This window comes from Labrus bergylta, chromosome 11, assembly GCF_963930695.1.
Source record: "Labrus bergylta chromosome 11, fLabBer1.1, whole genome shotgun sequence".
Lineage (NCBI taxonomy): Eukaryota > Metazoa > Chordata > Actinopteri > Labriformes > Labridae > Labrus > Labrus bergylta.
In genome coordinates, this window is record NC_089205.1 from 19,737,850 (window position 1) to 19,764,714 (window position 26,865).

The 26,865-nt window shown below is 39.3% G+C and overlaps 2 protein-coding genes and 1 non-coding gene across 8 annotated transcripts in view; all 3 read left to right on the plus strand.

Moving 5' to 3' along the window:
- Positions 1–2,755, plus strand: part of LOC109999521 (CD166 antigen homolog A) — a 36,430-nt gene extending 33,675 nt beyond the window's left edge. For both annotated transcript variants that reach the window (XM_020654590.3, XM_065960292.1), the window contains 3 exons: positions 282–393; positions 983–1,118; positions 1,217–2,755. In XM_020654590.3, coding sequence (XP_020510246.2) covers positions 282–393; positions 983–1,085 — 215 coding nt within the window. In that variant the 3' untranslated portion in view covers positions 1,086–1,118; positions 1,217–2,755. The remainder of the gene's footprint in view (positions 1–281; positions 394–982; positions 1,119–1,216) is intronic.
- A 10,555-nt stretch (positions 2,756–13,310) lies between these two features.
- Positions 13,311–26,475, plus strand: dyrk1ab (dual-specificity tyrosine-(Y)-phosphorylation regulated kinase 1A, b). Of its 5 annotated transcripts, none has more exons than XM_020654065.3 (12): positions 13,311–14,181; positions 16,050–16,119; positions 17,764–17,960; positions 18,264–18,356; positions 18,491–18,679; positions 18,912–19,059; positions 19,170–19,456; positions 19,618–19,764; positions 21,450–21,590; positions 21,713–22,016; positions 22,330–22,454; positions 22,835–26,475. In XM_020654065.3, the coding sequence occupies exons 2-12, from the start codon at positions 16,107–16,109 to the stop codon at positions 23,420–23,422; spliced, it is 2,232 nt and encodes a 743-aa protein (XP_020509721.1). In that variant the 5' UTR covers positions 13,311–14,181; positions 16,050–16,106; the 3' UTR covers positions 23,423–26,475. The 5 variants fall into 5 exon arrangements, with proteins under 5 accessions (XP_020509721.1, XP_020509745.1, XP_020509760.1 ...); XM_020654072.3 differs by lacking the exon at positions 13,311–14,181 and adding an exon at positions 14,558–15,107; XM_020654089.3 differs by lacking the exon at positions 16,050–16,119 and having other exon boundaries at positions 13,312–14,181.
- A 251-nt stretch (positions 26,476–26,726) lies between these two features.
- Positions 26,727–26,798, plus strand: trnap-cgg (transfer RNA proline (anticodon CGG)). Its single transcript has one exon. It is a non-coding gene; the product is annotated as a tRNA-Pro (tRNA).
- The last annotated feature ends 67 nt before the right edge of the window (positions 26,799–26,865 follow it).

The following is a 26,865-nucleotide window of genomic DNA, read 5'->3' on the forward strand; positions in this document are numbered from 1 at the left end:
AAGGCAGATATAAGAGGAGTGGAGCTACCAGCATCCTGACTAAATGTCAACATTGTTCATAACCTCATTGGCTGATGAAACAAGTCACAAACGAGAACAGATTTGTCGTTGGACTCAGTGGGTCATAACCATGTACAGTGTGGATGTGTCCACTCATCAAATGCATTTATTGCACATAGTGACTTCTGCTTCTCTGTCTGCACATGCATTCAGGCTGGAGTGATACGATACTGGAACATGCAACCCAGGGGACTGACGCTCTCTTTTTATGTTTTTCACAGACTCTTCAGACGACGGCGACCAAACAAAGCTGGTGGTTGGAGTTGTAGTTGGTCTTCTGGTTGCCGCCATTGTTTTAGGCCTGGCGTACTGGGTCTACACCAAGAAATCCAAGTAAGAAGTCAACACTTAGCCTTTAATAAAAATCATAGCACTGTAAAATCACAGCGACCAGGAGTCGTAAATTCAATAATTCTATGTGGCCTTGATGAGTTCACATGGCCACAATAGTCAATAGCTCCCTCACATGTAAAGTTGAAACACTAAATTCTTGTAGGGTCTTTTTACTGTCACTGTTGACAGGCCTTCATTTATACAACCTCCTGCAATAGAGACGTCCACTTGTTCTTTTCCACAGTACATTATCAGTAACACAGCTTTTATTTAGACTCAACAACCATTTTTAAACTCCTCCATAAGCCTCAGTAAAGTAGATACTACAAGCTAGTTTTATTTTATGTGCACAGTAAACTGAAACATGATTCAGGTAGTGCACTGGGCTTCATGGCCACTTGGGAGTTTTGTAATCAGTGCAACAACCAAGTAAGGGAATTTGGCCCATTTAGGGAATGCTTCTTGGTCATTTTTGTGACCAAGTCATTAACACACAACCTACTATTTAAGGCCTCGTTATCAAGCATTCTGCATACATGTAGTTGGCACACAATGACTCTGAAAGTAAAGACTATCGTTTTCCAAACAGGCAAGGAAGCTGGAAGACCGGTGAAAAGGAGGACGGGTCTTCCGAGGAGGAGAAAAAACTGGAGGAGAAAGTTGAAGAAAATAACCAAAAAGCTGAGGTGTAAAGAAACAGCAACCATCCTTAGGGAATGTGAAAGGTATACAAAAAAATAAAGCATTCCCGTGTTATGCTAAAACACAGTTAGAAAAAGCCAATCTTCTTGACTAACATGTTCTTTTGATTCTCTCTTTCCAGTGAAAACATGGAACTTTTGCACATTTCTCTTCACCTCTGTCTTTAGGGGGGGAAAAAAAATCGAGTGTACATTGGGATGAAGACGGTTTGGATTTGGTTTCAGGGAGAATTTTACTAAAAAAAAGCATATCCAAACAAACCCCCCGAACCCCTTAAACCCACCATTCCTTAAAAAAGAAAACTGAATGGATACTGTACGTTAAATACATAATTTGTCTGCACTACTGATACATGTGTAAACCTGTCAACTATTAGGATTCATGTTTGTTATAATGGAATTTGGGAAACTGCTGGCTTTTGTTGATTTAATTAGTTGATGAAAGTAAATACTACTAGACCAGTTGCCTTTGCTGTAAGGACGTGTAGGCTGCCATTAGTCTGTGCTTGACTCTTTAACATCCCCACTTTTACATTTTAGTCTAAACAACCTCTGCCTTCAACATCACTGTACTGAACCTGTTCATTTTGTCATATTGTTCATTTAGGTGTAAAAATCACGTTGATATTGAGATGAAATTCCTGAAAGGGCTAAGGGTATATTGTGATACTCAGCGTTAGTTGATAGACGGTTGTATGATTTACATGATGCATTGCAGGAAGTAGCTGATGTGCCACAGAGTTCTTTGGTGTTACATGATTTTTGTTTTTTTTGTTTTTCGTTCATCATGTGTGCGTCCTTTTCTTCAAAGTAACGAGGAGAGGAGAATTCTGTTTTCAAATGTACTGTACATTCAACATAACCACTGTATAACACAAGCAGGTAGATTATTAAGAGAATGTAAAGCATAGCTCATTTTACTGTCTGACATAAAGACATTCTTTCTCATGCTTCTTTTAAATGCTTAAGGATTCTTTTTTTTTTATCGTGAATTCTCCACCAGTGTTGAGGTATGATTGTTTAATGTGAAGTTTATTGTGAATACATTTCTTTTTTGTAATACAACTCAAAGAGAGGGCGAGGTGTCCCGTCTCTAAGTAGCCGTTATGTTTGCCTTCTTTTGAAAATCTACCTGGACTTTCGTTTTTTTGATGTGCACTAGCATTCATGTTTTCATGTCAGGTTTGTGTAGAATACAATGGAATACAAGCAGCTGTACATGTCACATTGTTGGTCCTTCAGGAGCATTTACAACATTTGGAAAAATGGATCAATACCAGGATGTCATTGTGAAGTTTGTGATTTTATTTTTCTCTTTTAGCTATTTATATTGTGCAAGATAAAAAAAAAAAAAAAAAAACATCCTGGTAGGCAAAATTCTATCATCATAACTTGGATTTAAATTGTTGGTTAATTGCTTGCAGACTTTGCAAACTAGAAATAAGTTGTGAGTCATGAGTAGGTTGCTCGGCGTCTGGTTGAATATAGATTCAGCATGTGATCATTTCAGACCTCCAAGCTGCTGTTTGTTGCCTACATTGTTGAAAACCATCAAATTGGAAGAATGACCAAAGAACGTGAACATTGCCATGCAAGTATTGTAAATACCTGATGTTTGTTTTTGTACTTTTGTTTAAAATAAAGTGTACATTTGGAAAAGACATGGCCCCTGAAGATTCATTATGTTGTCTGACAGGTTTCATCTTAAAGAGTAAAGACAAAGAAAAGTTTGTCATTGATGAAGAGAAGGTTTGAAGACACAGTGAGCTGTCAGTGTACTGATTTTTTTTTTTATCACAATATAGAAAATCACATTTAAGAGGTGTTTTCATTTCAAAAAGACTTAAATCAATGTTAAGAGAACTGTCACTTCGCTATATAAAAGGTCATGATTTTTTATTATTTGTTTATTTCACTGTTTTTTTTTAAAAAAACTGTATTATTTCCAAGTTTAGTCTAGAGTGTTTCCTGTTTTATTTTGTGGTTGTTGACCCTGTGTATCATGTGTGTCCTCCCTTTGTCTCCCTTTGTCTGTTTTCCCTCCACTTTGACTGCAGTGATTAGTTTCACCTGTGTCATGTCTGCCAGCAGGTTTAAATAGCAAGGAACAGCACCCAAGTGCTAAACTGAAGAGAAAAGATGTATTAAGAAAAAAAAAAGAAGACAAAATGCAAAAACTAAGGCTTACCTTTTCAAGTTCCTTCAAAAGTCCAACTAAAAATCCCACAGGAGGGGGAAAAAAACAAGCGCCACAAGGGCTACAAAATAAAACAGGAAACATTGGAAAACTAAAACTTTGAATTGAATCTGACGTGCTCACAGTGTGTCGGGTAAAGGGTGCGCTGTAATATGAACAAATTATAGAAAAAACAAGGCGGACGAGCTTAACCTCTGTTTGGTAGTGAAGTGGTCTCTGAAGTAGTTACAGGCACACTTGTGGGCGAGAACACTGAAAACAAATCAGGATTATCAACAGGAAACAAAAACACAAGCATACAAATGACAAAATGAAACAGGAACTCACAACAACAACAAGGAATAAACAAACTAAACAAGAGTAAATCATGAAAAGATCAGTAATTATATTTTTTAAGACCTAATATTTGAGTTAGAGGGAAATGTTTCAGGATCAGCAGTTTACCAGATCTGGTAATGGTTGGATGGATGGACCATTAAAAACTTACTAAAAACCTAACTTTGATCTTTACATAAATAGCCAGTTAAAATGTGTGCTGCCTAGAGGTGGCTATTCAGTCGCTCCCTGCTACGTGCTAAGGCTAGCTCTTTTAACTCAGTAGAATGCCAAATAGAGCAGCAAGAAATTCAGCCAGTCTCACAGATGACTGGAGTATGTATTAAGTCATAAATAGACTTTGAATCCATGGGGCAATGAATACATAATCGATTTGAATGGAACATCGATTCTGAGTCGAATCGTGAGCCCAAGAATCAAAATCCAATCCAACCGAGAGACACCCAAAGATTCACAGCCCTAGTGCTGCCATATCTTTGGACAAGCTGTGTAGTGTGTGTGTGTTTCTGTGTGTGCAGGAAAAAGGATTACATGATGCTTATAGTGTGCAGATAGGTTAGTTTGGAGCTGTTTAGTTTGCAATCACGAGTTGTATGAGGATTAATGTTATTTTAAATATTTGATGTGCATGTTTTTGGCATCGTATACTTTTTTATATGTGGTTTAATAGAGGTGTATAACAATGATATTAATAGCATTGTCTTCAGTTTGTTTTTGTTATGGATGAATTCAGCCCAGAAGGAGAGGGACGCTCTTTTAAAACTGACACTTTGCTCAAAGGCAGCTGGAGACAGCAGGTGCAGAGGTGCTCATACAGGAAGGTGTCTCCTCCTTTTTCCTCCTCCTCCTCCTTGTAATCTTTCTTTACTGCAGGATCATTCACTCTCTTCAAGTTTATTTTTCACATTTTTTTATTGAAAGTTGTTCAGGGGACTGGGTACTGGATTCTCAACCATCCGATGTGGGATGCACCAAATCATGCAGGTCTTTCTCATGTGAAGAGTGAGCATCTTTAGGGTTGCCTGAATGTGAAAGCCGGAAACTGAAAGCATAAACAGTTCAGCAACTTCTTCATCTGGAGAAAGCAACCAGGTATCTTTGAACTCATTGTGTACATAATCTCAGGTTGAATGTCAGAGGGTTTGGGCTTGAAGGTGCAGATGTGCAGCAGCCTGATAAACTTTTCAGGAACATCATCCTCCAGATGAGGAAACCCTATTCTCTTTCAGCACAGGGACCTCAAGGATTTCAGCAGTTTAAGGCACATCCCAAAGGCTTGGACGATCTGGCTTCTGGCAACAGGTCTGGATGCTTTGTTTCAGTGAGGTCATTCAGAGAGGGACTCTCAATGTTTTTAATATCTGAGTATTTCCTCTGATCAGACCCACATGTCCAGCATGATGTCGGCAACTGAATGACCTCTAGGTAATGAATCCACAGGACGCATTAGCTTAGCTTGAGAAGCTTCAGATGAGTTTAATTTTCTGGACCTTCCACTTTATTCTTCTCATTGGGACTTCATCCCCGGCATCAAAATTGTAATTTACAAAATGCACAATCATCTTCTTTGTCTCAGACCTTACACTCTGGAGAAAGCAGGTCTCCTTAAAGTGCTTCTTTTAAAGTTCATAATTCTTTTAACCGTTAGTTTTGAAGTCTTGTGCAGTGGTTCTGGTCTAACTTGAGGCCTTAATGCAAAAGATTTATAATAACCGAGTTTAATCCATGCATGTTGTTTGTGTGAATGTCTGTTTGTTCCATTGTTGGATCTGCCCACTGTGGTGAAACACAACATTGTAAGAAGATTTGGAGAGGCGTCACTCACTCAGCTTTCAGTTTCTGTCGGTTTTGGCGCCCCCTGTGGACAGATTTTTTATCCTGTACATGCATACGTTTGTTCCTGATCTCATCCTTACGGTGGCCGGTAGGGGTCAAACGATCAGCCACTGATGAAACGACATACATTTAGAAAAACTCACAGCATATATAGAAAGCAAACGCAAACTACTACAACAAATGCAAAGACACAAACGCGCTGCAAATAGGCAAAACAACTGAATAAGCATGAAACGCGCTGCAAGTACAGAAACGAAACTTAAGTCAAAACACACACAACCAGAAAACAACTGCAAACACAGAAACGCTGCAAGTTAATCCTTAAACGGAAGTGCTCCAGGCCTGTAGGGGCGCTGTGGAACTGTTTATTTCGGTTTATTTACGGGATAGAGATAAGAGAGACAGCTAGGAACAGAAAGTTATGTTTAGATAGGGGAAGTTGTATCGTTGAATGACACAGGATAACTTCAATGTTCCTGAAACGCAGAGATAAAGCGAGTCCGACCGGGATGCCCGGAGCTATTGCTAGCTTTGGGGCTATGAGCTCCAGATGCAACTCATCCCTCTGCACCCGCTTTACCAGCCTGACACTTCGTGCTTTCACCATCCCCGGTGTCCGGGTTGAACTTATCTCTTTGCAACAGTTTAACATTACTCCCTGTCATCAAACACTGACACTTCACCCACGGAGAGCCCTCTGCCCCGGGCCTGACAAGTTCAAAATCCTGGCAGACAGAAGTCCCGGGCAACAGTGCCGGTAGCCGGGCAGCCAACTTAGCAAAGCTACCGCTCAACAAGACCTCATTTCTCAAAGTTGTGTTTTCCCCCCTACATGTTATAAAGTCGTGTTTGTGCACAATAGAACGTGGGGCAGAACCCCGGCGGAACGCTGCTCCGGGGGATTCAATGAGAGCAGCCCCGGTACGCTAGGAGACAAGCCCGGTACCATGTACGGTCCTCCCCGGAGTCAAACAGGACGTTTGTTGTTTTATTATAGTTTAAAAACGGTGGGGACCATCGGCTACATGGTGCCAGGCTTCTCCTGGCGTACCGGGGCTGCTCTCATTGAATCCCCGCTCAGGTCGCTCACAGATGCGGGAGGGAGACGGGGAGGTGAATTTAATTAAACACCACCGGAGCCACAAGACTCCTCTCACCGGAGCAGCGTTTCACCGGGGTTCTGCCCCACTTTCTATTGTGCACAAACACGACTTTATAACATGTAGGGGGGGGGGAACACAACTTTGAGAAATTAGGTCTTGTTGAGCGGTAGCTTTGCTAAGTTGGCTGCCCGGCTACCGGCACCGTTGCCCGGCTTGAGTAGGCTACGGGACTTCTGTCTGCCAGGATTTTGAACTTGTCAGGTCCGGGGCAGAGGGCCCTCCGTGGGTGAAGTGTCAGTGTTTGGTGACAGGGAGAATGTTAAACTGTTGCAAAGAGATGAGTAGCGAGTTCAACCCGGACACTGTCTTTGCAGCGCGTTTCAGCCTTTGTATTTATTGTGGTAGTTTGCATTTGTTTTTGAGTGTGCAGTGTTTCTATATATGCTGCGCGTTTTTCTAAATGTATGTCATTTCATCAGTTGCTGAGCGTTTGACCCCTACCGGCCACCGTACATCCTGCTTTATTTAAACAGTCAAATGTGCGAGTGTGTAATCAAAGGCTTTCAGCAGCATGCTGTTACTCATTTTGTCTGACACCTATCATACCCCACAGCAAAGTTAACAAACATCTAAAAGAGTACTTTTCTTTGTTAATTTGTAAATCATCCCATCTGACACCTAAACTCTGCGGCTGCGTTTACACACATGAAGCACTTTACTTTGTAAAAACTCTAAATGTACTTTTCTTCTCATTGGACTATCACTTTATAGGAACATAATATTAACACAACCTTCATTCCTCAACAATAATATCATATAATATCAAGCTTTTGCTAGATTTAATGAATACATTATTGATAATTAAAAACCAGAAATGATTTGTGTATTGTAATGTATTAAGTGGATACCCTCCATGATATAATGCAGTTTAAATAAGCTCCGCCTTGAAAGAGTTGAAACATTTTAATGCTGCATAATGTGGAATAAAACTCCAATAAAACAGTTTATTGGAGACATCAATAAAAACGAAGATTTGATTCAGAGTAATTCATGTTTTTACTTTTACATGCAGTGTGATCATTTTTACACTGTGGAATAGTTTACGTCTTTATATTTCTTATTCCCCTGTATAAGCTTTAAACCCTATATAGGGCCTAAATAAGCCACTGAAAAACAATATTTCTTATTCCCCTGTATAAGCTTTAAACCCTATATAGGGCCTAAATAAGCCACTGAGTGAGGCACAAAGGCCTGTGTTCATATTCATGACAAGACAAAGTATAAATGTTTTGTCTGATTTATCCTGCATATTTTAGAAAATATAGGCTCCGTCTGGGAATATAAATGTGGTAGAAAGTACTTCAACTTGACACAAATTACTTTCTTGCAGTCTAAAAAACATAATTTGTCCAACAGGCTAATCACATGCAAGTCATTTTACAGATCAGTGTCCATCATCCTTAAACAGCGTCTAATAGTTTCTGGATGTGGCACTCACGATACTAAATCCCCAAACAAAAGGCAGGAGAAGTCCAGCATTTCGTAGACGTCATCACCAGGACTTGATAACAGCCAACATGGGCTTCTGCTGCCACCTTGTGGTCAAAGAATACACTGCTACTCGAAAAACAGACCCAAGGGAATTCTCTACTTACCTTAAAAAATAATAATAAAAAGGATCAGAGTCTGTTTTCACATGAGGTCTAATTGACAGACAAGAAACGTTTAACTGACAGAAGTTTGTAGAAATGTGTATTAAATGGTGGCATTGTATTTAGTTTGAAAAAAAGCCTATTCAATTTTAGGAAAATTGCAGAAAATGTAGAGTTTTAACAAGAACAACAATCTCCACAGTTCTTCAAAGTGTCCCCTTAACTGTGATTCTGACTCAATAATTTGATTACGTTGCAGACGTATGCTTGACTCATCACAAGCATTTGAACTCCTCAAACAACAGTTTGTAATGTATAATGTGCTACCATGATTTGTGATTATAACAATGTAACACATTTGAAACATGTGGCCTAAAGAGGATTTACTGCTGTACAAGATTTATAGACATTTTACAGTACACTTCTGTAAGTTGAGTAAGCACCAAAACACTCAATAAGACATTTAAACAGAGCACACAAAAACACACCCTCATTAAAAATGATTAACTGAGTGTTTGCTTTAGCTTAAAATTTCTATTTTCAGCATATTTATTTATAAAAAGCTAAAGATTATAAGAATAAAAAGTTGAATGTTCAAATGGACACATTGACTTATTTACAGATCTACAGTGAATGAAAAAATATAGCAGATCAATGCCTGTTGCATTTTATTTCATAACTTTTGTCTGCTAGTTTAAGGATTTGATGTCATTTCCAATTTAGGAATATTTCGGGCCAGAAAAGGAATGTTAACACGTTTCCAGACTTACATTTCCTTTCAAATCAATCTAACAGAAGTCTTCTTTCTCAGACACGTTTAACAGAAGTCTGAGATATTAAAGTGTTCTTTAATTCAAACACTTTTCCGGATATTTCCCAGATCAACTCTGTCCAAAGTCCTCTGGCTTAAGTTTAAAGTGATACTGTCCTTCAGAAATGACAAGATTTAACAAACTCTTCTTTTATCATGGTCGTCTTTGTGCTTTTATTATTTATGTGTTTTTAACCGTACATGTCTCTGTCAATAAGAACTCTCATGCAGTAGTTTTGTGCACAAACCATCAATAATGAGACTCACATGCTTTTTTTTAGATGCCTTAAACTCTGACTTTATGTTTAAAAAGTGACTGATACAAAATAAGGATATTTGTGGACTGACACCTTCACATGTTTTATTTTACAGCCTGTGTTATGAATGCTATATGTATCACATGTCCAATTTATTGATGTCATATTTTGCTCTATTTTTATTTATTTATTTATTTTATTTTAAAATCAAGCTTTTTATGCACAGAAATGGAATCAACCTCATGTCACCTTTATGCCTTATTAAGTTTTACTATCAGATCCACAACAACATCTCGTCTCCAGCACTTAGAGCTCGAGTGTCAAGATCCAACACAAGTCAGGAACGTATCTCTAGATCACTCTCACAAGCATTAATCCCAGTTCTGGCTTACATAGACAGCTATGGTCAGAGGTCTTTATTTTTTTACACACTAAAGTCTAGAATGAGGTCTCACATTATACCAGGACAGCAACCTCTGTTAGGCATTTCTAGCAGGGGCAAATACCACCTGATGAATGGACAAACTTAATCACTGATCAGTGTCACTAAAATGTCAATGTCAGACTTTTTAGTGATCCATTTTTTCCCAATGCAAAGGCAAGACGTGTTCTTAACAAGGTCACTAATACAATGTTAATTTTAGTCCCCCCCCCCCCCCCCCCATCTCTGATTGTCTGTGTCTCTGTTTAGTCTGATTGTTGGTTGTGTCTTTTGTCTGCTGTGATCTTTGTTTTTATGTGCTGCAGAACAGGAACACGTTTTCACTGAGTCAGGCCCGTTTAATGGTAACTTTTGTAATGTTACTTTTACTCTTCCCCTGAATAATACATGTGTTTCCACGATTCTCAGGATGGCAGCTCATCGTTCACTTTCTTTGCTTGGTACTTTTGTTTTTCTGTGGTTCAAACATCAGATGTGGTTTGACAGTATGTACATTTCTGTCTCTGCTCCTCTCTTTGAGTTGAGGCTGCGAGATGAATGTGATGCAGAAAGCTGCTGTGGTCAAAAACAATTAGTGGTCACTGATAGCACTCAAAGACGCTGTTAATGAGGGCTGGCAAGTAAAAGCTAAACAGTTATGATCATAGATGTGATACAGAAAGTGAGCATTGGAGAGTTTTACAAAGGGCAGAGTGTTTGGAAAATTGAATGAGAATACATGCAATGATGAACATATTGATATAGGATGGACTTAAGGACACAAAATAACAATATATATTTTGAAACGGTCGCTTTTTGGATTAGAGTTATATACTTTTTTAAGTGAAGTTTTCCTTATTGTGTTATACTGTATATGAGCTGATAAATATACCTTCAATTGCTGTGATGAACAAATCTGAGAAAGTAAGCAAAAAAAAACTAAACATACTTTCTGCACTGGCTTCTCACTTACAAACCTGACTCCTTATTTAAGATCTTTTTCACACCATGCTCAACAGGAACCTGTTGAACCAGTCATGCAAAAGGTAAGTCGTAAAAAAAAAAAGACATCTTGACATCTTAACATCTAACATTTCCACCTTACTTCAGTTTAGTTTGACTGACCCTGTGCACAGATGATGTTTGTTGTCTGGTCCTACAGATCTTTACAACACAATGACGGTAACCGCTGGACTCAGGAGGGCTGAAACATCAAATCTGGAAAGAAGAAGAAAGAAGAAGCAGAAAAGAGCATGTGTGCCATTCAACGATGTGTACAATGACCTCCAGGCTATTGAATTCATTCGACCATGTTGGGTGATTTTTCTCTATCGCGGGTAAATTACATTATTTTACCCCTCAAACAAATATGGTCAACAAAAGGGTTCATAAATAATAAGGTTCAAACAGAGGCTAACTGGTTAAAAGTAACAGACCAACTCATGTTTTGACTTGAAAATATTTTAAAAGTTCTAAAAATGTTTCCATAAACAATAATGAATGTTTGACATGTTCTGTTTCAGATAAGGACTTACAAAATATCTAAAGCTGCCATGAAGTTTTGTTTTATGTTACGTCAAATCCCTGTTGATACTCGGACTACTGCTGTGGTATTTGTGCACAGTTCACTTTATAATTGAGTACATAAAATAAAAATACAGAGGGAATAAAAGCTGCTCGGTTAACCGTCGCCAGCTGTAAAAGTAAAGTGATGTTCACATTAGTGAAATTATATTTATTGTCCAACTACGTGATGAACATTGTTCTGGTTTGAACCTTTCTCCATGACGACATCTTTAACTTTTGGTACTTTCATAGCATACTTTTGTAGCATTACCTGAAATAAAGAAATGAATGCAGGACTTTCTTTTCTCACGAACTCTAAATGTAACAAATTAAAATCTTAAGTGTGGAGGAGAAATCTTAAATAGAGCATTTCATTTGATGGTGGTGAAATCAAATGAGTTGTGATAGGGCCCCCTAATTACACTTTTAAAAAATGTATGACTCAGGTTATTCTGGCCAACGAGCAAGAATTTGACATTTTTTACAAGTTAAAACTATTCATGGCCTTTGTGATGCATGTCACCAGACCTGCTTATATCATGTTAATATGCTTAAGTTTGGACATTTTTACCTTCAACTTTTATCTTTTTAAATATTTTATTTGACTTAAAAGCACTCAGATATTAATCACAGAAAAAGAACTATAGGCTACTTGTAGGTTTGTGTGTGTTTTTAAGTGTCCGACATCCTGTCTAAAACTGACAATATCACTCAGATAATCTCATCCTTTTGCGTCTGGATGATTTCATGGAAATAAAGTCCAGTGCTGTCTGAAGTTTTAACTGTCATCGCAGTCTGAGATAGAGGGTTTGATAAAGCAACAAAGTTTACATTGAGAATGTTTGTGTTCAATAGAAAAGTATTTGACTGAGAGTCATGTGGAAGTTCTCACACACTAAAACTAAAGTGTTTATCTTTGAACGCACTCATTTTTTGTTTTTACTAGGCTGATGTAGGCTAGTTTTAAATTTTAAAATGTAACGGTGCCAGCAGTGTTATTCTTGTTTGTGCATTGATCTGACTTGAAAAACTATCTTTTTAAGACTGAAAGGTTAAGACCTTACAACACTAACGAAAAATACATATGCTTGGCTGAATACAGGTAGCCTAATACAGGTAACTGGAACAAAGTATATTCCTTGTTCGCCTTTTGATTTGAAACATGTATTAAGGTTCTGTTGAGGAGGAAGATATAACCTATGCCCACACACTTCCTCAAATGCCACAAAAAGTATCCATTGATCACAAACACAATGTTTCAACCAGAGGTCTTCAGGTGATAATTTAAGGTCAAATGTTTCATCTGAAGAAGACCTCTGGTCAAAATGTTGTGATTGTGATGAATTAAAACTTTTGGCGCGGGCCTATCTTCTCCCTCAGTCTGCTGTTTTGCATTGTGCATATCTTCCTCCTTTTTCTAAAGACTCTGTTGAACAAAAGCCTAGGTAAAAATAAATCTGTCTTTTACAATAAGACCTAGCCCATAGCCTGTAGCCTAGTTGTAATCAACCATTAGGACTGTAAAGACAACCAGGGAAAAGCAGCTTTTTAAAATTAGAGCTTGTAAATCCTTTTGAGTAGCCTATAGGCTATGTCTAGCTAAATTATGTTTTATTATTATTATTATTGTAAAAATAACCATATTTGGGGCCTGGAAATCCTGGCTATGATACTATTTTATTAAGCTATTATCCATATCATAGCATACATGATATTTCACAGAAAACAGAAAAGTGCCCCACTTACAAACTCACTGTCTATAAAGGTATATAAAAAAAAAAGTAACAACCAAGGGAGGCGAGGGAGGTTTAAAAACTGTAAAGAAAGCTACATTCTGGTAAAATACACCGGTAGCAACAGGCCGAACGCGGTTTATAAGACAGACAGGGACACCGCCAGAGTTATATTTGTCCTGTAACTCTGGCCAGTTAAAAGATTTTTATTCGTCATTGGTACATCCGGGTTCTTTTTTTTTTTTTTTTTTTTTTGATTGACAGTTGCCATGGCAACAAGCTAGAGCATCGCCATTTTGTCAGGAGGGTTTTTTTTTTTCCTCCCAGCTCAGTCTTTTTCAAATGTTCTCCCTTCCCGCCGGAATAATGCTGTCAGTGGATATATATTTCATGTTTCTGGATATCGAATTGCGTCGAGTGGATCGGATGAAGAAGATCAAGAGGCCGACGTTTTAAACCCCACGGTTGAAAAATAATTAGGCGGCGCCGCACTCCACCGAGTTGTCCGCGTCTCCGGTTCCACCGGGCCGGTTCACTGCGCAGGTTTGGACCGCGCGCCATTTTGTGAAAATTGACACAAAAATTCCTAACCAAAAAAAAAAAATTATCAGAGGACAAGGATTCTGTTTCATGTTTCAGAAAATACTCTGGATTCAACTGCATTGTCGTTTTTAATCGACGCGGCCGACGCGACGTTTTGCAAAAGACGACCTAAAGAAAAAAATCAGAATTTGGGGCACAACGTTTTATTTTAGCCGCAGCTAGGATCGTTAGCTTGAGGCTAGCCAAGGGGGCAGGTAGCTAATGCTAGCTGCGTTCATTTTGTCAACTAGCTAGCCCTGCTAAGGTTAGCTAGTGAGGTATGCGTGCTAGTTAACGTTAGCATGGTGCTAGTCATCAGCTGATAGGAGCGTTTGTCAAAGTTGATTTTTTTTTATGTTAATCGACGATTTGTGGGGGATATGAAGAGCTTTTTTTTTTTTTTTTTAAATCAGGCCGGCGAATAATTTTATAGAGTTTTCCGATCGGGGGGTGGGGGGGGTGGATTTTGTGGATTTATTATCGGTTAACATTACATCGCTAACCGTGCAGGGGAGGTGGAGAGAATCTCAAGCTGGATAAGTTTCCTCATCATACAGGTTATTGGACTTTAAATGAAGATCGTGCCATCAGAGGTAAGTGAGCATACAACACATAAAACACACACTAGTCATTAAGATTACAATGCATTTTCTTTTTGTGTGTGTGTGGAGGAGTATTGTGTGAATGGTTAACACAATGATGGACGCGACAGTGAAGAAGTTGCCTCTCTCTGTGTGTGTGTGTATATGTGTGTGTGTGGCGGCTAAGCTAACATTTTTCTCCATCTGAAACCAGCGTTTAAAAACATCTGCTGCCAGTCAGTAGGTCAACTCCACTAAATGTTGGGATTACACGGGAGCGGTTCTGCAGGTTGTTGTGGGTAAGAGAGAGAGGAGAGAGGTGGTGGTGGGGGGGTGCAGGCAGGCAGGCAGGCAGCGGGACTGGGGGGGGGAGAGAGAGAGTCATGCTTAAACCTTAAAGGCTAACCCAGGCGACATAAGAAGACACTGTCATTGTACGATTAAAGCGAATGTAGCCGTGTTAGCTTTCACAGTAAACCCCGTGGCTGCTTTACTTTACTGTCACTGCAATTTTGCAAACTGCATTTCTGGATTTTTATGATTTTTTTGTTGAGTTTTAATACTTCGCTTAGCTGACCTGGCTAAAAAGCTTTTGGCTGCTAACCTCGCTAATGGTTTATCGTTGACTTGTTGACGGACCAGCTGAATGGGCCCCCACAACCCCGCTGGCTGAACACAGCGTCACTAGCTAGCGTTAAAAAAAAAAGGCTGGATTGGTGAGAGATAGGCTTGCTTGCTTGTCCCGCAGTTTTTTTTTCCAGGGGGGGGGGGGTGTAACATTTAACGACGACAACGTTAGCTAAAGCCTGACTACGTCTGCCATTTATAGTAGGGAAATTTTGAGGCAAACACGAAGTAAAAATGTAGCAGTAGAGGACGCGAATTACACTGAATATGCTTTCTAAATCCCAACCATGACGAGATCTACCCCATCGACTGTAAGTACAGAGCCACCGTCTTTATACACGCACCTTTAGGCTTTTTAATTGTTTTCGGATGGGGAGGGGGGTCATTTGATTCAGCTCTGGTGTAGATGTAATCAGCTGGGCGTGAGAAGATGACACATTTACTTGTTACTTGGTCTCCAGCTATCACCTAAGATATGGTTACGGCTGCTAACAGCAAGCTAGCTGTCGTTATATTTACACCTAAATGGGCCCGTTGATGCCGCGATGAGCAGAGCCAGGAAAAGGAACTGTTCATGTGTCGGTACTGAAAATGAAGGATAATCAAACCTTTTTTTAGGGGAGGAAAAAAAAACGCTACAAGTGCGCTAATGAAATAGCATTGTGGTCAAATAAAGCTTGGATTTTCTAACAGGAGTTGGAGATTTTCGAAATGGCAAATTCACCCCTATAGATATGTCAAGTCTGTTGTCAGGTATTGCATTTGTGAAATAGGCTCAGACTTAACTTTTCTGAATTTGCATAATCCTCTACAGTTATTTCAAATTTAGTATTTAAGAAATTAAAAAAACATTTTTCCAGTATGAATAGGATAATATCATGTGCTAAGTCCTTAACATTGCTCATTCCTATCTGGTTTGTTTTGTGCTCTGAGGTATAATCTGGGCCTCTCATAGTGGACCATGTCTTCAAACAGCTTCTACAAGAGCTTCGTACTTTAAAAAATGTTTTATAACCTAGGCATTAATTACTTTTCATTAAGGATCAATAAGCAGCTTAACTGTATTGAATCTTCTTCTTTTTTAATGAATACAAAGCTCAAATCTCTACCCTAAGAATACTTTTTTGAAGTTTGGACTTGTCCTCTGTTGTTTAGGGGGCCCTCATTTTTTCATAACAAAAATGAAACCACAATGAAATTGAATCCCCACCAAAGATGCAAAACTGATAATGGTCTGTTTTTATTCTTTGTAGTGGGTTGTGGTATGCTGCTGGACTCTCCTTCCAGGATGATATGAAATTTTACTGGAGATGATGCATCCAGGTTAGAAGCTATACATAAAGCTTTAACCCTTTGGGAAGTGGTGAACCTCAGACCCTCTTCACTAACACTTACTGTTTTGAATGTGTGTCATTCTTACTCACAAATAGGAGCACAATTTTAGGTTGAAATTAATATGACATATGATTGTGTTTTTATTAATCAATTCAGTATTTAAATTCACATTTTTTTACAGTAATTTTATTGTAAGTACTTAAAATAGTTTGACATCATTTTTTTAAGGTGCACTTGAACACACAGGTCTGACCATCTTGACAAATGAGTCATTTCATTGAAATGTTTCATTTCTAATAACTAAAGAAATGTTTAAATAATTGGATAATTTTATTAAAATTATGCTAAATATTTTTTTCTAAACAATATAAGTTTATACATCCCTGCAACATGAGGTTTTATTAAACCAATATTTAATAAATATATATACACGTAAAAAAAAAAAAAAATATATATATTAAAGTGTGAATGACATATATAAATGAAGTATTTTAATATAGATATATATATATATATATATATATATATATATATAGTATAGTGAAAATACCGTTTCTTAAAATAAAGCCTTTGCTTGTGCTCTATCATCTTACAGTTCCTCTTCCTTCTGTCAGTGGATGTGTATTTTTCCTTTTCCAAAGCTGGGTCAGCTTTCTAATGCTTTTAGATGGAGTGCAGGTTTTGGGCTGTGCAGCTATTTTGCTGTCAGGCTCTTGTGTTGAAAGCAGCGTCTAAGTGTGCCAAAGTTCAATTTTATTTCTTGTTTATTTCTTGTTTTCTCATTGGAAAATGGGAGCAGCTCTGCCCTGGCAACAAAAGTAGGCTATTTGCATACTGCGTTGTGATTGGTCTGTGCATTGATGGGCTTGCCAAATCACGCTGTATCTCTGTGGTGATAGGCTATGCTAATTAGGTGCTGTTGCTGGGATTCTGAATAGTGGTTACTGTGTAGCACTGGTGAATTGTGTTGTCTGGTGAGAGATGCTGATAGCTGAACATGCTATTTGATAATTTTTTGATTCCTTCTGGCTTAAAATGAAGGATGATTCACTGTATTGTGTGGAGATGCTTTCTTTTCACCCCTTTTCACTGTTCAACCTGCTGTTTTGCTCCTTTTTACTCACAAAGGTTGATATATTACTGCTATACTTTCATTTCTGGTCATCATTTGATGCTTTTTTTTGTCTTATTTTACATGTTTAACAAAGACCCTTTATATTAACCAGACATTTATCTGTATAATAAATTCATCATTGTCATTTCCTTAACATCCTGTTATAATTTTTGTCTGTCATAATATGAGCATGATATTTTAAGCGTACCTGTATATATTACAGATGCATAATTTGCATTTTGCATATATATTTTATTCCAAAAATACATTTTGACTCTTTATGATAAGAAATCACCTCTTGTTAGTTCAAACAGCAAAAGGCATGTTACATTTACAATAAGCAGTAAATATCTTTATCTTTTTTTTTATTTATGGGGAAAAATCTTGTGTGTGAGATTTAATAGTTTACAGCTGTTTTATATCTAAACTATTCCCTGCTATTTCTCCTTTGTGTATTTTAGTTCTATAATGCTGAACCAAGGTAACATGCAGCTCATGGCAGTATTAATTTCTTCCAGGAGGAGAGACTTCAGCATGCAAACCTTCGTCCGTCCGGCTTGCGCCCTCTTTTTCTTTACACACTGCTGGTCTTCAGATGGCTGCTCCAATGCCCCATACGCACCAGCAGTACAGTGACCGCCACCAGCCAAGCACTGACCAATCTGTTACGGTCTTACCGTACAGCGACCAGACACCACAGCTCACTGCCAATCAGGTACACTTACCCTGCTCTGATGTTCGATCTCCTTTAGTCTGGATATGTAGTGTTACAAGGATTGCAATACTTAAATGTGATATGAAAGTCTACTTCCCTTTCTGCTGCTGTCACCAGGCAGAGTAGCTGCTTGTCAAATGTTCTTTCAGTGGATCCATTTAATATTGTGCAAAATATATTGTACAAATGGCCTCTTAGATTTAGTAGTAGCAATTTAGGGAAGTCCATGTTGCTTACAAAAGCGCTGTGCATATTGTTTGTTCATGAAATATTGTGTTTTTTTCCCTCTATTCAATACTACAGAGGCACATGCCCCAGTGCTTTCGTGACCCAACTTCAGCTCCCCTGAGGAAGCTCTCCATTGACCTTATCAAAACATACAAACACATCAATGAGGTTGGTTTTGAATGCATCCATCCATTTCATCTGTTACATTACAATGTAAACATTGTGACACTTCAAATATTTAAGGAGAGTGCTATATTACTTCCAGTGTGATGACATAAAGTTGTTTCATTGTTACTTTCTAGGTGTATTATGCAAAAAAGAAGCGGCGGCACCAACAGGGTCAGGGTGAAGACTCCAGTCACAAAAAAGAGAGGAAGGTCTTTAATGATGGCTATGACGATGATAACTATGACTACATCGTCAAGAATGGGGAGAAATGGATGGACCGCTATGAGATTGATTCCTTGATAGGAAAAGGATCGTTTGGACAGGTATTTTGTCACAAATTACACCTGCACATACTCTTAGTTAGAGAAAATCGTCCTGATTTTGGAGAAACAAGTTATAATTTTATCTGTGGCTCTGGGTGGCTAAGCGAGATATTTGATGCCACCTACAGAAAAATCTTCATGTGCTTATCGTTGTTAAGAAACAAGACATCTTGGATTCATCAATGAGAGGCATTAAATTAACTCCTTTCTTTTTTTTCTTTTGCATTTTTAGGTTGTGAAAGCATACGACCGTGCTGAGCAGGAATGGGTTGCCATTAAGATCATCAAGAACAAGAAAGCCTTCCTCAATCAAGCCCAGATTGAAGTGCGCCTCCTAGAGCTCATGAACAAACATGATACCGAGATGAAATACTACATCGGTAATCAAATCTTGAAGTTTGCCTCTAATCTGACAAGACATTTAAAATAAATCAAATTGCCTTTTACTTACATGGGTATGATTTATTTATTTATTTTTAATTTTCTACAGTTCACCTCAAGCGCCACTTCATGTTCCGGAACCACCTCTGCCTCGTGTTTGAGATGCTTTCATATAACCTGTATGACCTACTCCGAAACACCAACTTCCGTGGCGTCTCTCTCAACCTCACTCGGAAGTTTGCCCAGCAGCTATGCACGGCGCTGCTCTTCCTTGCCACGCCTGAGCTCAGCATCATCCACTGTGACCTGAAGCCTGAGAACATCCTCCTCTGTAACCCCAAGAGGAGTGCCATCAAAATAGTGGACTTTGGCAGCTCATGCCAACTGGGACAAAGGGTATCTAGCTGCAGTTTTTCCTTATCAGCAATAAAATGACTGTATGCAAGACTGTTCTGGAGAAGTCTGTGATAGTTGTTGCCAATATATATTATGTGCATTATACACAAGGCATTAGAGGCAAATATCAGTCTGACCATTTGTACCCTCTCTCTTTGTAGATATACCAATATATCCAGAGTCGCTTCTACCGTTCCCCAGAGGTGCTGCTGGGAATGCCCTATGACCTGGCCATCGACATGTGGTCCTTGGGTTGTATCTTGGTAGAGATGCACACTGGAGAACCTCTCTTCAGTGGCGCAAATGAGGTATAAGGAAATGAAACACTAATAAGCTTTGTCCTGTGTCGTGTCTTTTACTGGAACTGAGAATGAAAATGGTTGAATGACAGCAGTTGTTTACATCTCTAACCTGATGTCTGGAATAATCATGGGATTGTCGAATTAAAAACATTGAACTCATGGGGTGATCACAGCCCTAAAAGACTTCACTCAATGCCCAGTTAGAGATGGGTATAGTTAGGATTTTATCATTACTGGTATCAATACAGACACCTATCAATACTCTTATCAGTATTACTCTTCATTATTTTGTAAGAAAAAAAAGACATGAATGATAATGTAAGAGGCAACTCTTAGAATTCTGCTTACTGCTTTAACACCTGAAGTTATTACTTTCCAGAGAATCAAACATAATTCACAAACCTTACATAGGGTTTGGGTAAATTTTACTTGAAATTTCCCCACAATAAAATAATTAATTCCATGTTGACCTCTGAAAGAAACATTTCTGATTTAAAAATTACTTTTTCAGACTCTTTTAAATAAACTTACAAACTCTGACAGCATACAAACTCTTATTGTTATACTTTGATTTTACCGTTTAATCAGGCTATTAAAATGTAATAGTCTTCAATGTGCTCTGTGATGTATCTCACGGTACATAAGATATTTTTCATCACAGTAAAACACTGATGTGTTAAAGTGAGATCGTCATTTCACTGACACCACAGATGTCAGCGCGCTGAATACTAACTTAATAATGGGTTATAAAAACACATCTCTCCGAGGGGGCCGAGAGACGGAAATGAATGTGAGACACCAAATGACATTTTTTTCCCGTAATAACCTTCAGGTATAACACTGAAGTTAAAGAACAACTCTCTGTTAGTAGTGCCAAACAGTGACGGCTATCTCGTATGAACGATCCTCTGCAGGTTGAAGATGCACCCGTTGATCCCCTGTATTATTAAGCGTAGAAAATAATTCTTTGATGAGGATCATCACCTTAAAATTTGAACCGAAACGATGCAATGTTATGTGTAATGGTACGGTAATTCACTGATTTGTCGATACATCACGCACATACACGACTGCTTAAGGTATTTGGAAAATGCTAACTATGCAGATGTCATGTAGCTGCATCTGGTGTTTTCTGAAGCAGTCATGATGAGCCTTCTGTGCAATTAAAGGCAATTTTTCTTCTGTCCTTCAATATAATATTTATCAGACACTGAAGCCTCCTCTCAGCTGAGCCTCCACACACACGTACACACACACGGAGGGGCGGGGTCGATACAAAGAGACATCCTTTATTTGTAACCGAGGCGTGTTTCAAAAATGTACTAAATAAGGTAGGGTGAAAAACAAAGCCAACTGTAACAGCATGACTAGTCAACTGCTGGGACATAAGGCCGGTGCCTATGGAAAGCCTTGCATTAAATATGAGGGACTTTCAACGTAAATACAGATGGGAGCATGGTTTGTCTATGAGTTTAAGGATACTGTTGGTACTGACCAATCATGTACTGTTACCACACTACCGTTTTCTGTCCCTAACCCTATGCTCCATTGTCTAGAATTGAAATCTGTGGTCTAGGAAATAATTATTCATGCAACATAAACTCATAAGTACTAAAAATGTATCCAGTTTCCTTTCTGAGCAATTATTCAGTATAAAGTTACGATAACTTGATTTGTAACTTCTTTCCCAGGTGGACCAGATGAACAAAATAGTGGAGGTTCTCGGTATCCCTCCTAATCACATTATGGACCTAGCCCCAAAAGCCAGGAAGTTCTTTGAGAAGCTTTCAGATGGTACATGGAGTGTTAAGAAGACCAAAGATGGCAAAAGGGTGAGCTCAGTTTTCTGGTAAAATGAAACCCACATTTGTCTGGAAACCCAGGGAAGACTTCTGATAAACATAAGTCACAGCTGAGTAAATCTCTTAATCTTTATGTACTTTGACTTAAACAGTATAAGCCTCCTGCCTCGCGGAAGCTCCACTCCATCCTGGGTGTGGAGACAGGGGGTCCAGGTGGCCGGCGGGCGGGGGAGTCTGGCCATGCTGTTGCTGACTACTTGAAGTTCAAGGACCTGATCCTGCGGATGTTGGACTATGACCCTAAGAGCCGCATCCAGCCCTACTATGCCCTGCAGCACAGCTTCTTCAAGAAGACTGCGGACGAGGGGACCAATACAAGCAGCAGCGTGTCTACGAGCCCCGCGCTAGAGCAGTCCCAGTCTTCAGGAACAACATCCAGCACCTCCTCTAGTTCAGGTGACTGCTGCCTGAAAACTCCCATCTGATGTGTTTCTATCCTACAATCTAAACTGAAACGCATTGATTAGTCAGTTGTTTGCATCATATCACTCAATTTTAACCACTTAACTAGTAAAGGGATGTTAATTTTCTGTCTGTGAACTGAATCAACTTATTAATCAGAAAGTGCAACATTTAAACTATCAAAGATGTGCAATTTTCTACATTGTGATGACTGTACCGTGTTCTGTGATCAAAATAAAGCCAGCATTTTGTTTATTTTTATATTGTTGCTAAGGCCTTATCTGTGACACTTTTGTTTAACACCTAGGAGGGTCATCTGGAACAAGCACCAGTGGCAGAGCGAGATCAGACCCTACCCATCACCACTTGCACAGTGGAGGACACTTCGGCACGGCATTGCCTGCCATCGATGGTGACAGTCTCTGCCCACAGGTCAGCAAGTTCCCCCAGAATGGACCATACATGATATATCAGTACATTTGGCCTCTCAAAGATTGTTCACAGAGGCTGTTTCTGTCATTTCAAAGCATTTTTTTATCTGTTCAGAAACAATATATAAGAAGTGATAGATTTGCTATTAATTAGTTCTATTTTGACTTGGTTTTTGCCAAGTTACATTGAGAAAAAAGTGTAATGTTTACTTCTAGGGGGGTTATAGTAAATCAAATAATCATTTCATAAAGTCAGTTAAAAATGAACTCTATCAATCTAGAGAATAACTTCTCATTTCTGTTTAATCTTACTAAAGGTCAAAACATTTAAACAATGTTAATCATCACATCTGACTCTTTGTTTTTCCTTGCCATTGACAGGCCAGACAGCCTTACCCACCCCCGCTGGTGTGGGGAGGTGGCGTAGGACCAGAGTCAGTCACTGGAGAGACCCACCCAGTCCAGGAGACCACCTTCCATGTTCCCCCTCAGCACCCTAAGGCCCTGCATCCCCACTCACATACTCATCACCACCATGGGCCGATGATGGCAACACGGCCACGCCCACGCCACTACACCTCCCCGACACACAGCTCCTCAACCCAGGACTCCATGGAGGTGGTTCATGGCCATCTGTCTATGACCTCCCTGTCTTCCTCTGCCTCCTCTTCCTCTACATCGTCCTCTTCCACTGGGAACCATGGCAACCAGGCCTACCAGCTCCGCCATTTGCCCGCCGGAGCCCTTGACTTTGGTCAGAATGGTGGGCTGAGCATGGGGCTAGGTGCCTTCTCGAACCCACGGCAGGAGACTGGCATGGCAGCGCACCCTGCATTCTCCATGGGCACGAACACAGGGCCCGCCCACTACCTAGCGGAGGGCCACCTGGGCATGAGGCAGGGCATGGACCGGGAGGAGTCCCCAATGACTGGAGTGTGTGTGCAGCAGAGTTCAATGGCCAGCTCGTGACTGCACTGACATTTGGCTGTGTGTTCCCCCCTGTGCGTCATTTTTAAGGTGGTGTTTTTTACTACAAGGTGTGTTGAGAACAAAAGCTGCTCACGTCAGAAGGGAGATATCACTGAACCGCTACTACAGAGAAAACCTTTGTTAAAAAGTATATATGTAATTTTCATCAGTTTTGTTTTGCAATCATTAGGCACAAAATAATACTGCGGAATAACCATAGTGAGATTGAGACATCCATCTTACCATTTCACCAGTTTCATGTAACCACCAAGTAATCACCATATGGTATTATGTGGCAAAATCTTCTAAGGAGCATTTCAGAGCAAAGTTTGAAGCTGTTTTGCAGGTAGCTGTTGGTGATGAAATGCTCGGCGTCCTCTTTCGGTTCAAACCGTGGACTGCCTGACATTACTGTTCCACTGGTTCTTAATTATTTTGCCCTTTTTTAAGTGAAATTTCTCGTAAAAAGCTGCTTGTAAATCCTGTAGCTTGACAATGAGGGAAAGTGTTTGCGGTGATATTTCTTGTTGTTGGTCGGTATTGTGTAACTCTGTCAAAGGGGAGCACATAGCAGTGGAGTCCCTATAGCGTGCACTGGCCGGGTGGAGAGGAGACCCCGCAGGTGGATGCTGACACCAACCGGGTCAAAGGAGAGGGAGGCACCACCCCTCTTGCCTAGAGGCCCCTGTAGTCCTGCAAGCTGCAACCGGGCCCGGCACAGATGAGAGCAGCAATGGGCGCGGGAGACGAAAGGATCCAGCCCAGTTAGAGGAAGACAGTCAGCGGCTGGTTCTAGATAACCCTTTGGCCTTATGACTCATGGACTTGGAATGGGATGGAGCTGGACATTATCATTTGAATTAAGATGGCTTTTCTCTATTTTTCTCTCTAGACAGCCCTTAATTCTTTAAGGAAATTAAAACAACTTAGAAAAGGTAAATAAGAATGGTAATTTGAGGCCTTTCTCGACAAAGATTTCTTCTTCAGCAGGGCCCCATATAACAGGGTCTTATTGTACACAACAACCTCCTAAACATTACTTCCTTAAAAATCTTATTCACTGGTTAAGGATTTTGCAGTGGAAAGAACTATCTATTCCAGAGTCTACCCTTTTATGTTTAGTTATTTTTCCCTTTTGCATGTAGTTCCTCATCAGAACCACCTGCACAAGTCTCTCCATCCAAAACATGGAAACTGAAGAAAAAAATGAGTTAAGTGACTGCCTTTTTTCTCCTCAAATTATGCTGTGAATTTTACAAGAATTTATTTTCCCTTTGGATATGTTTTTATACCAAAGCAGTTGTTTTATAGCATATAGGTGTCTGTAACCAATAATGTAGCAGTTCACCACTTTGACGCAAAGTTTATCAAGATCTTATTTTAACGTCAATACAAACAGCTGCAATATATTACTTTAGCAAAACTGGAGACCGTTGTTGAGACCGTTGGCTATCGTGTATTCTGGCCAGATTTGTTTGCAACGTTTTACCAAAACTGTTTCCATATTAATTGGTAGATTATTTTGGGAGTCTTTTAAAACTTTGGTATGTTAGAGAATTTGGTAGTTACTCTGCAGGCTCCGGAGTAGCAAGATAGAAGCCGATGGTTTAAAAAAAAAAAAAAGGAGACTAATGCGTTCTATTTCTGTGTCGTCGTTTTTCTTTTGCCCCCATCATACTATTTCAAAGGGTTTTGCTGCCTTTCATACATCATTTGGTCAACTTGGCTAGTTTCTGCGGTGAAGCAAGACTATGTCATCATCCTGGCAGGGTAAGGATAATTGTGGCAAATCAGTTTGTGATGAATGGTATTTTTCTGATTTGGTAGGGCAGATCCCCCATGATTGTTGTCCTATTCAAAGGGAAAGGGTGTCCGTCAACCCACAATCACATGCTTTGCCCAGGCAGACATGCATGTCCTCAAAACATTAGTCAATAACCAGATTTTATTTTACTATCAGGGATTTTGAAGTGCTTTCTTTCTTCTGTTGCTCATTTTACCAGCTTTGAAATTAGACAGAAAAACCTGCCCACAGCCACCTGTCAAATTAAGGGCAGGCCACAGGTCATGCTGTTGCCATTTATAAGGAGAAACCATCGTAAGAGATCATGCTTGGTATTTCCACAAACACAAATGTAAAGCTACCTATATTGAGATTGGGGTCTTATCTGGATGTCAAGGTTAATTGCAAATTTGCAATCATTTTTCATACCCCGCAGAATTTGAGACATTTAGAAATAGCCAGTGGTTTTATTACTGGCACTCATACTGGTACTAAACATTCCAAAAATAAAGACTGAAAAAGAAAAAAAATTGACTGCAGTGACTCGTAAGTGTGCGCCTATTTCAGATCATGCTGATTGACCTCTTATTTAGAGCAGTTGTCATGAAATGCAGCCCCTTTTTAATAGTTGAAATAGAATTTATGTATATATTTATATTTTTTTAATAAAGGAAGTATAGAACTCACTACCTTGCTCCTGCTGGTATGTTGATTATGTTTGTCAATTTGGTGACCATTCAGTGGGCAGGAACTCCTGTTTTCTTAGTGGCAAAACCTTGCCTTTTGGCAAAGGTACTTGACTACATCAGGACAACACTATGAGGTAGGGTTTGAATCAAACAGGGAAAGCTAGATCTTCAAACCTTAATAATTTTCACAGGGTATATTGTAAGTGCATGTACATCACAAACCTTACTTTTTGGTTATATGAGAAGCACATGGTTGAAAAAAAGGTTCCATCTTTCATAAGCCTGTTGAGTTTGTGGGTTACACACAAACACGTATACTTGTTGACATATCTGAACACCCAACAGAAGTTGAAATCCTCTTATTTAATTTGGATTTATCCTTTTCATTTTTGATTTCACATTTTTTCACTTTTTTTGTACATGCAACATGCACTATAGAATTGAACAGCATGGGGGAAAGGATAAGTCCATGTATCCACAGATTGTAAGATCTAGTCAAGACTTTGCTGTGTTTATGACAATGCCCTTTGTATTATATTAAGACAGTCTTATGTATGATATATAAAAAGAAGTTAATTGAATTCCTCTGTGTGTCTTTATTCCTCTTTGTCAACTCCATCTACATTATCTTCCTTACGGGAATAGTTCATTCTTCATCCATAGTTACATGATCACCCGCGATCCACGAACAAAATATCCAAAGGTTCTTTTACCGAAAGAATATTCGAGGGTTTACAAGTGTGTATGCTACAAAAATCATGACGGTAGAAACGCAGCAAGGTGTCTGGCTTTAACATGTTATAAATTCACGGAAAGTCAGACTTAGTGTTCTGGCTCGTTGGTCTAGGGGTATGATTCTCGCTTCGGGTGCGAGAGGTCCCGGGTTCAAATCCCGGACGAGCCCACTTCCTTTTACATTGGGGCAGAAAAAAAAACCGAGTTGATACAGTTCATCCAAAGGAACAAATTAC

Excerpts from the sequence above, each read along its gene's own strand:
- dyrk1ab (XM_020654065.3), top strand. Across the intron at positions 17,961-18,263 it reads CACAGCTCACTGCCAATCAG|AGGCACATGCCCCAGTGCTT; the intron begins GTACACTTACCC and ends TCAATACTACAG. Across the intron at positions 18,680-18,911 it reads GAAAAGGATCGTTTGGACAG|GTTGTGAAAGCATACGACCG; the intron begins GTATTTTGTCAC and ends TTGCATTTTTAG.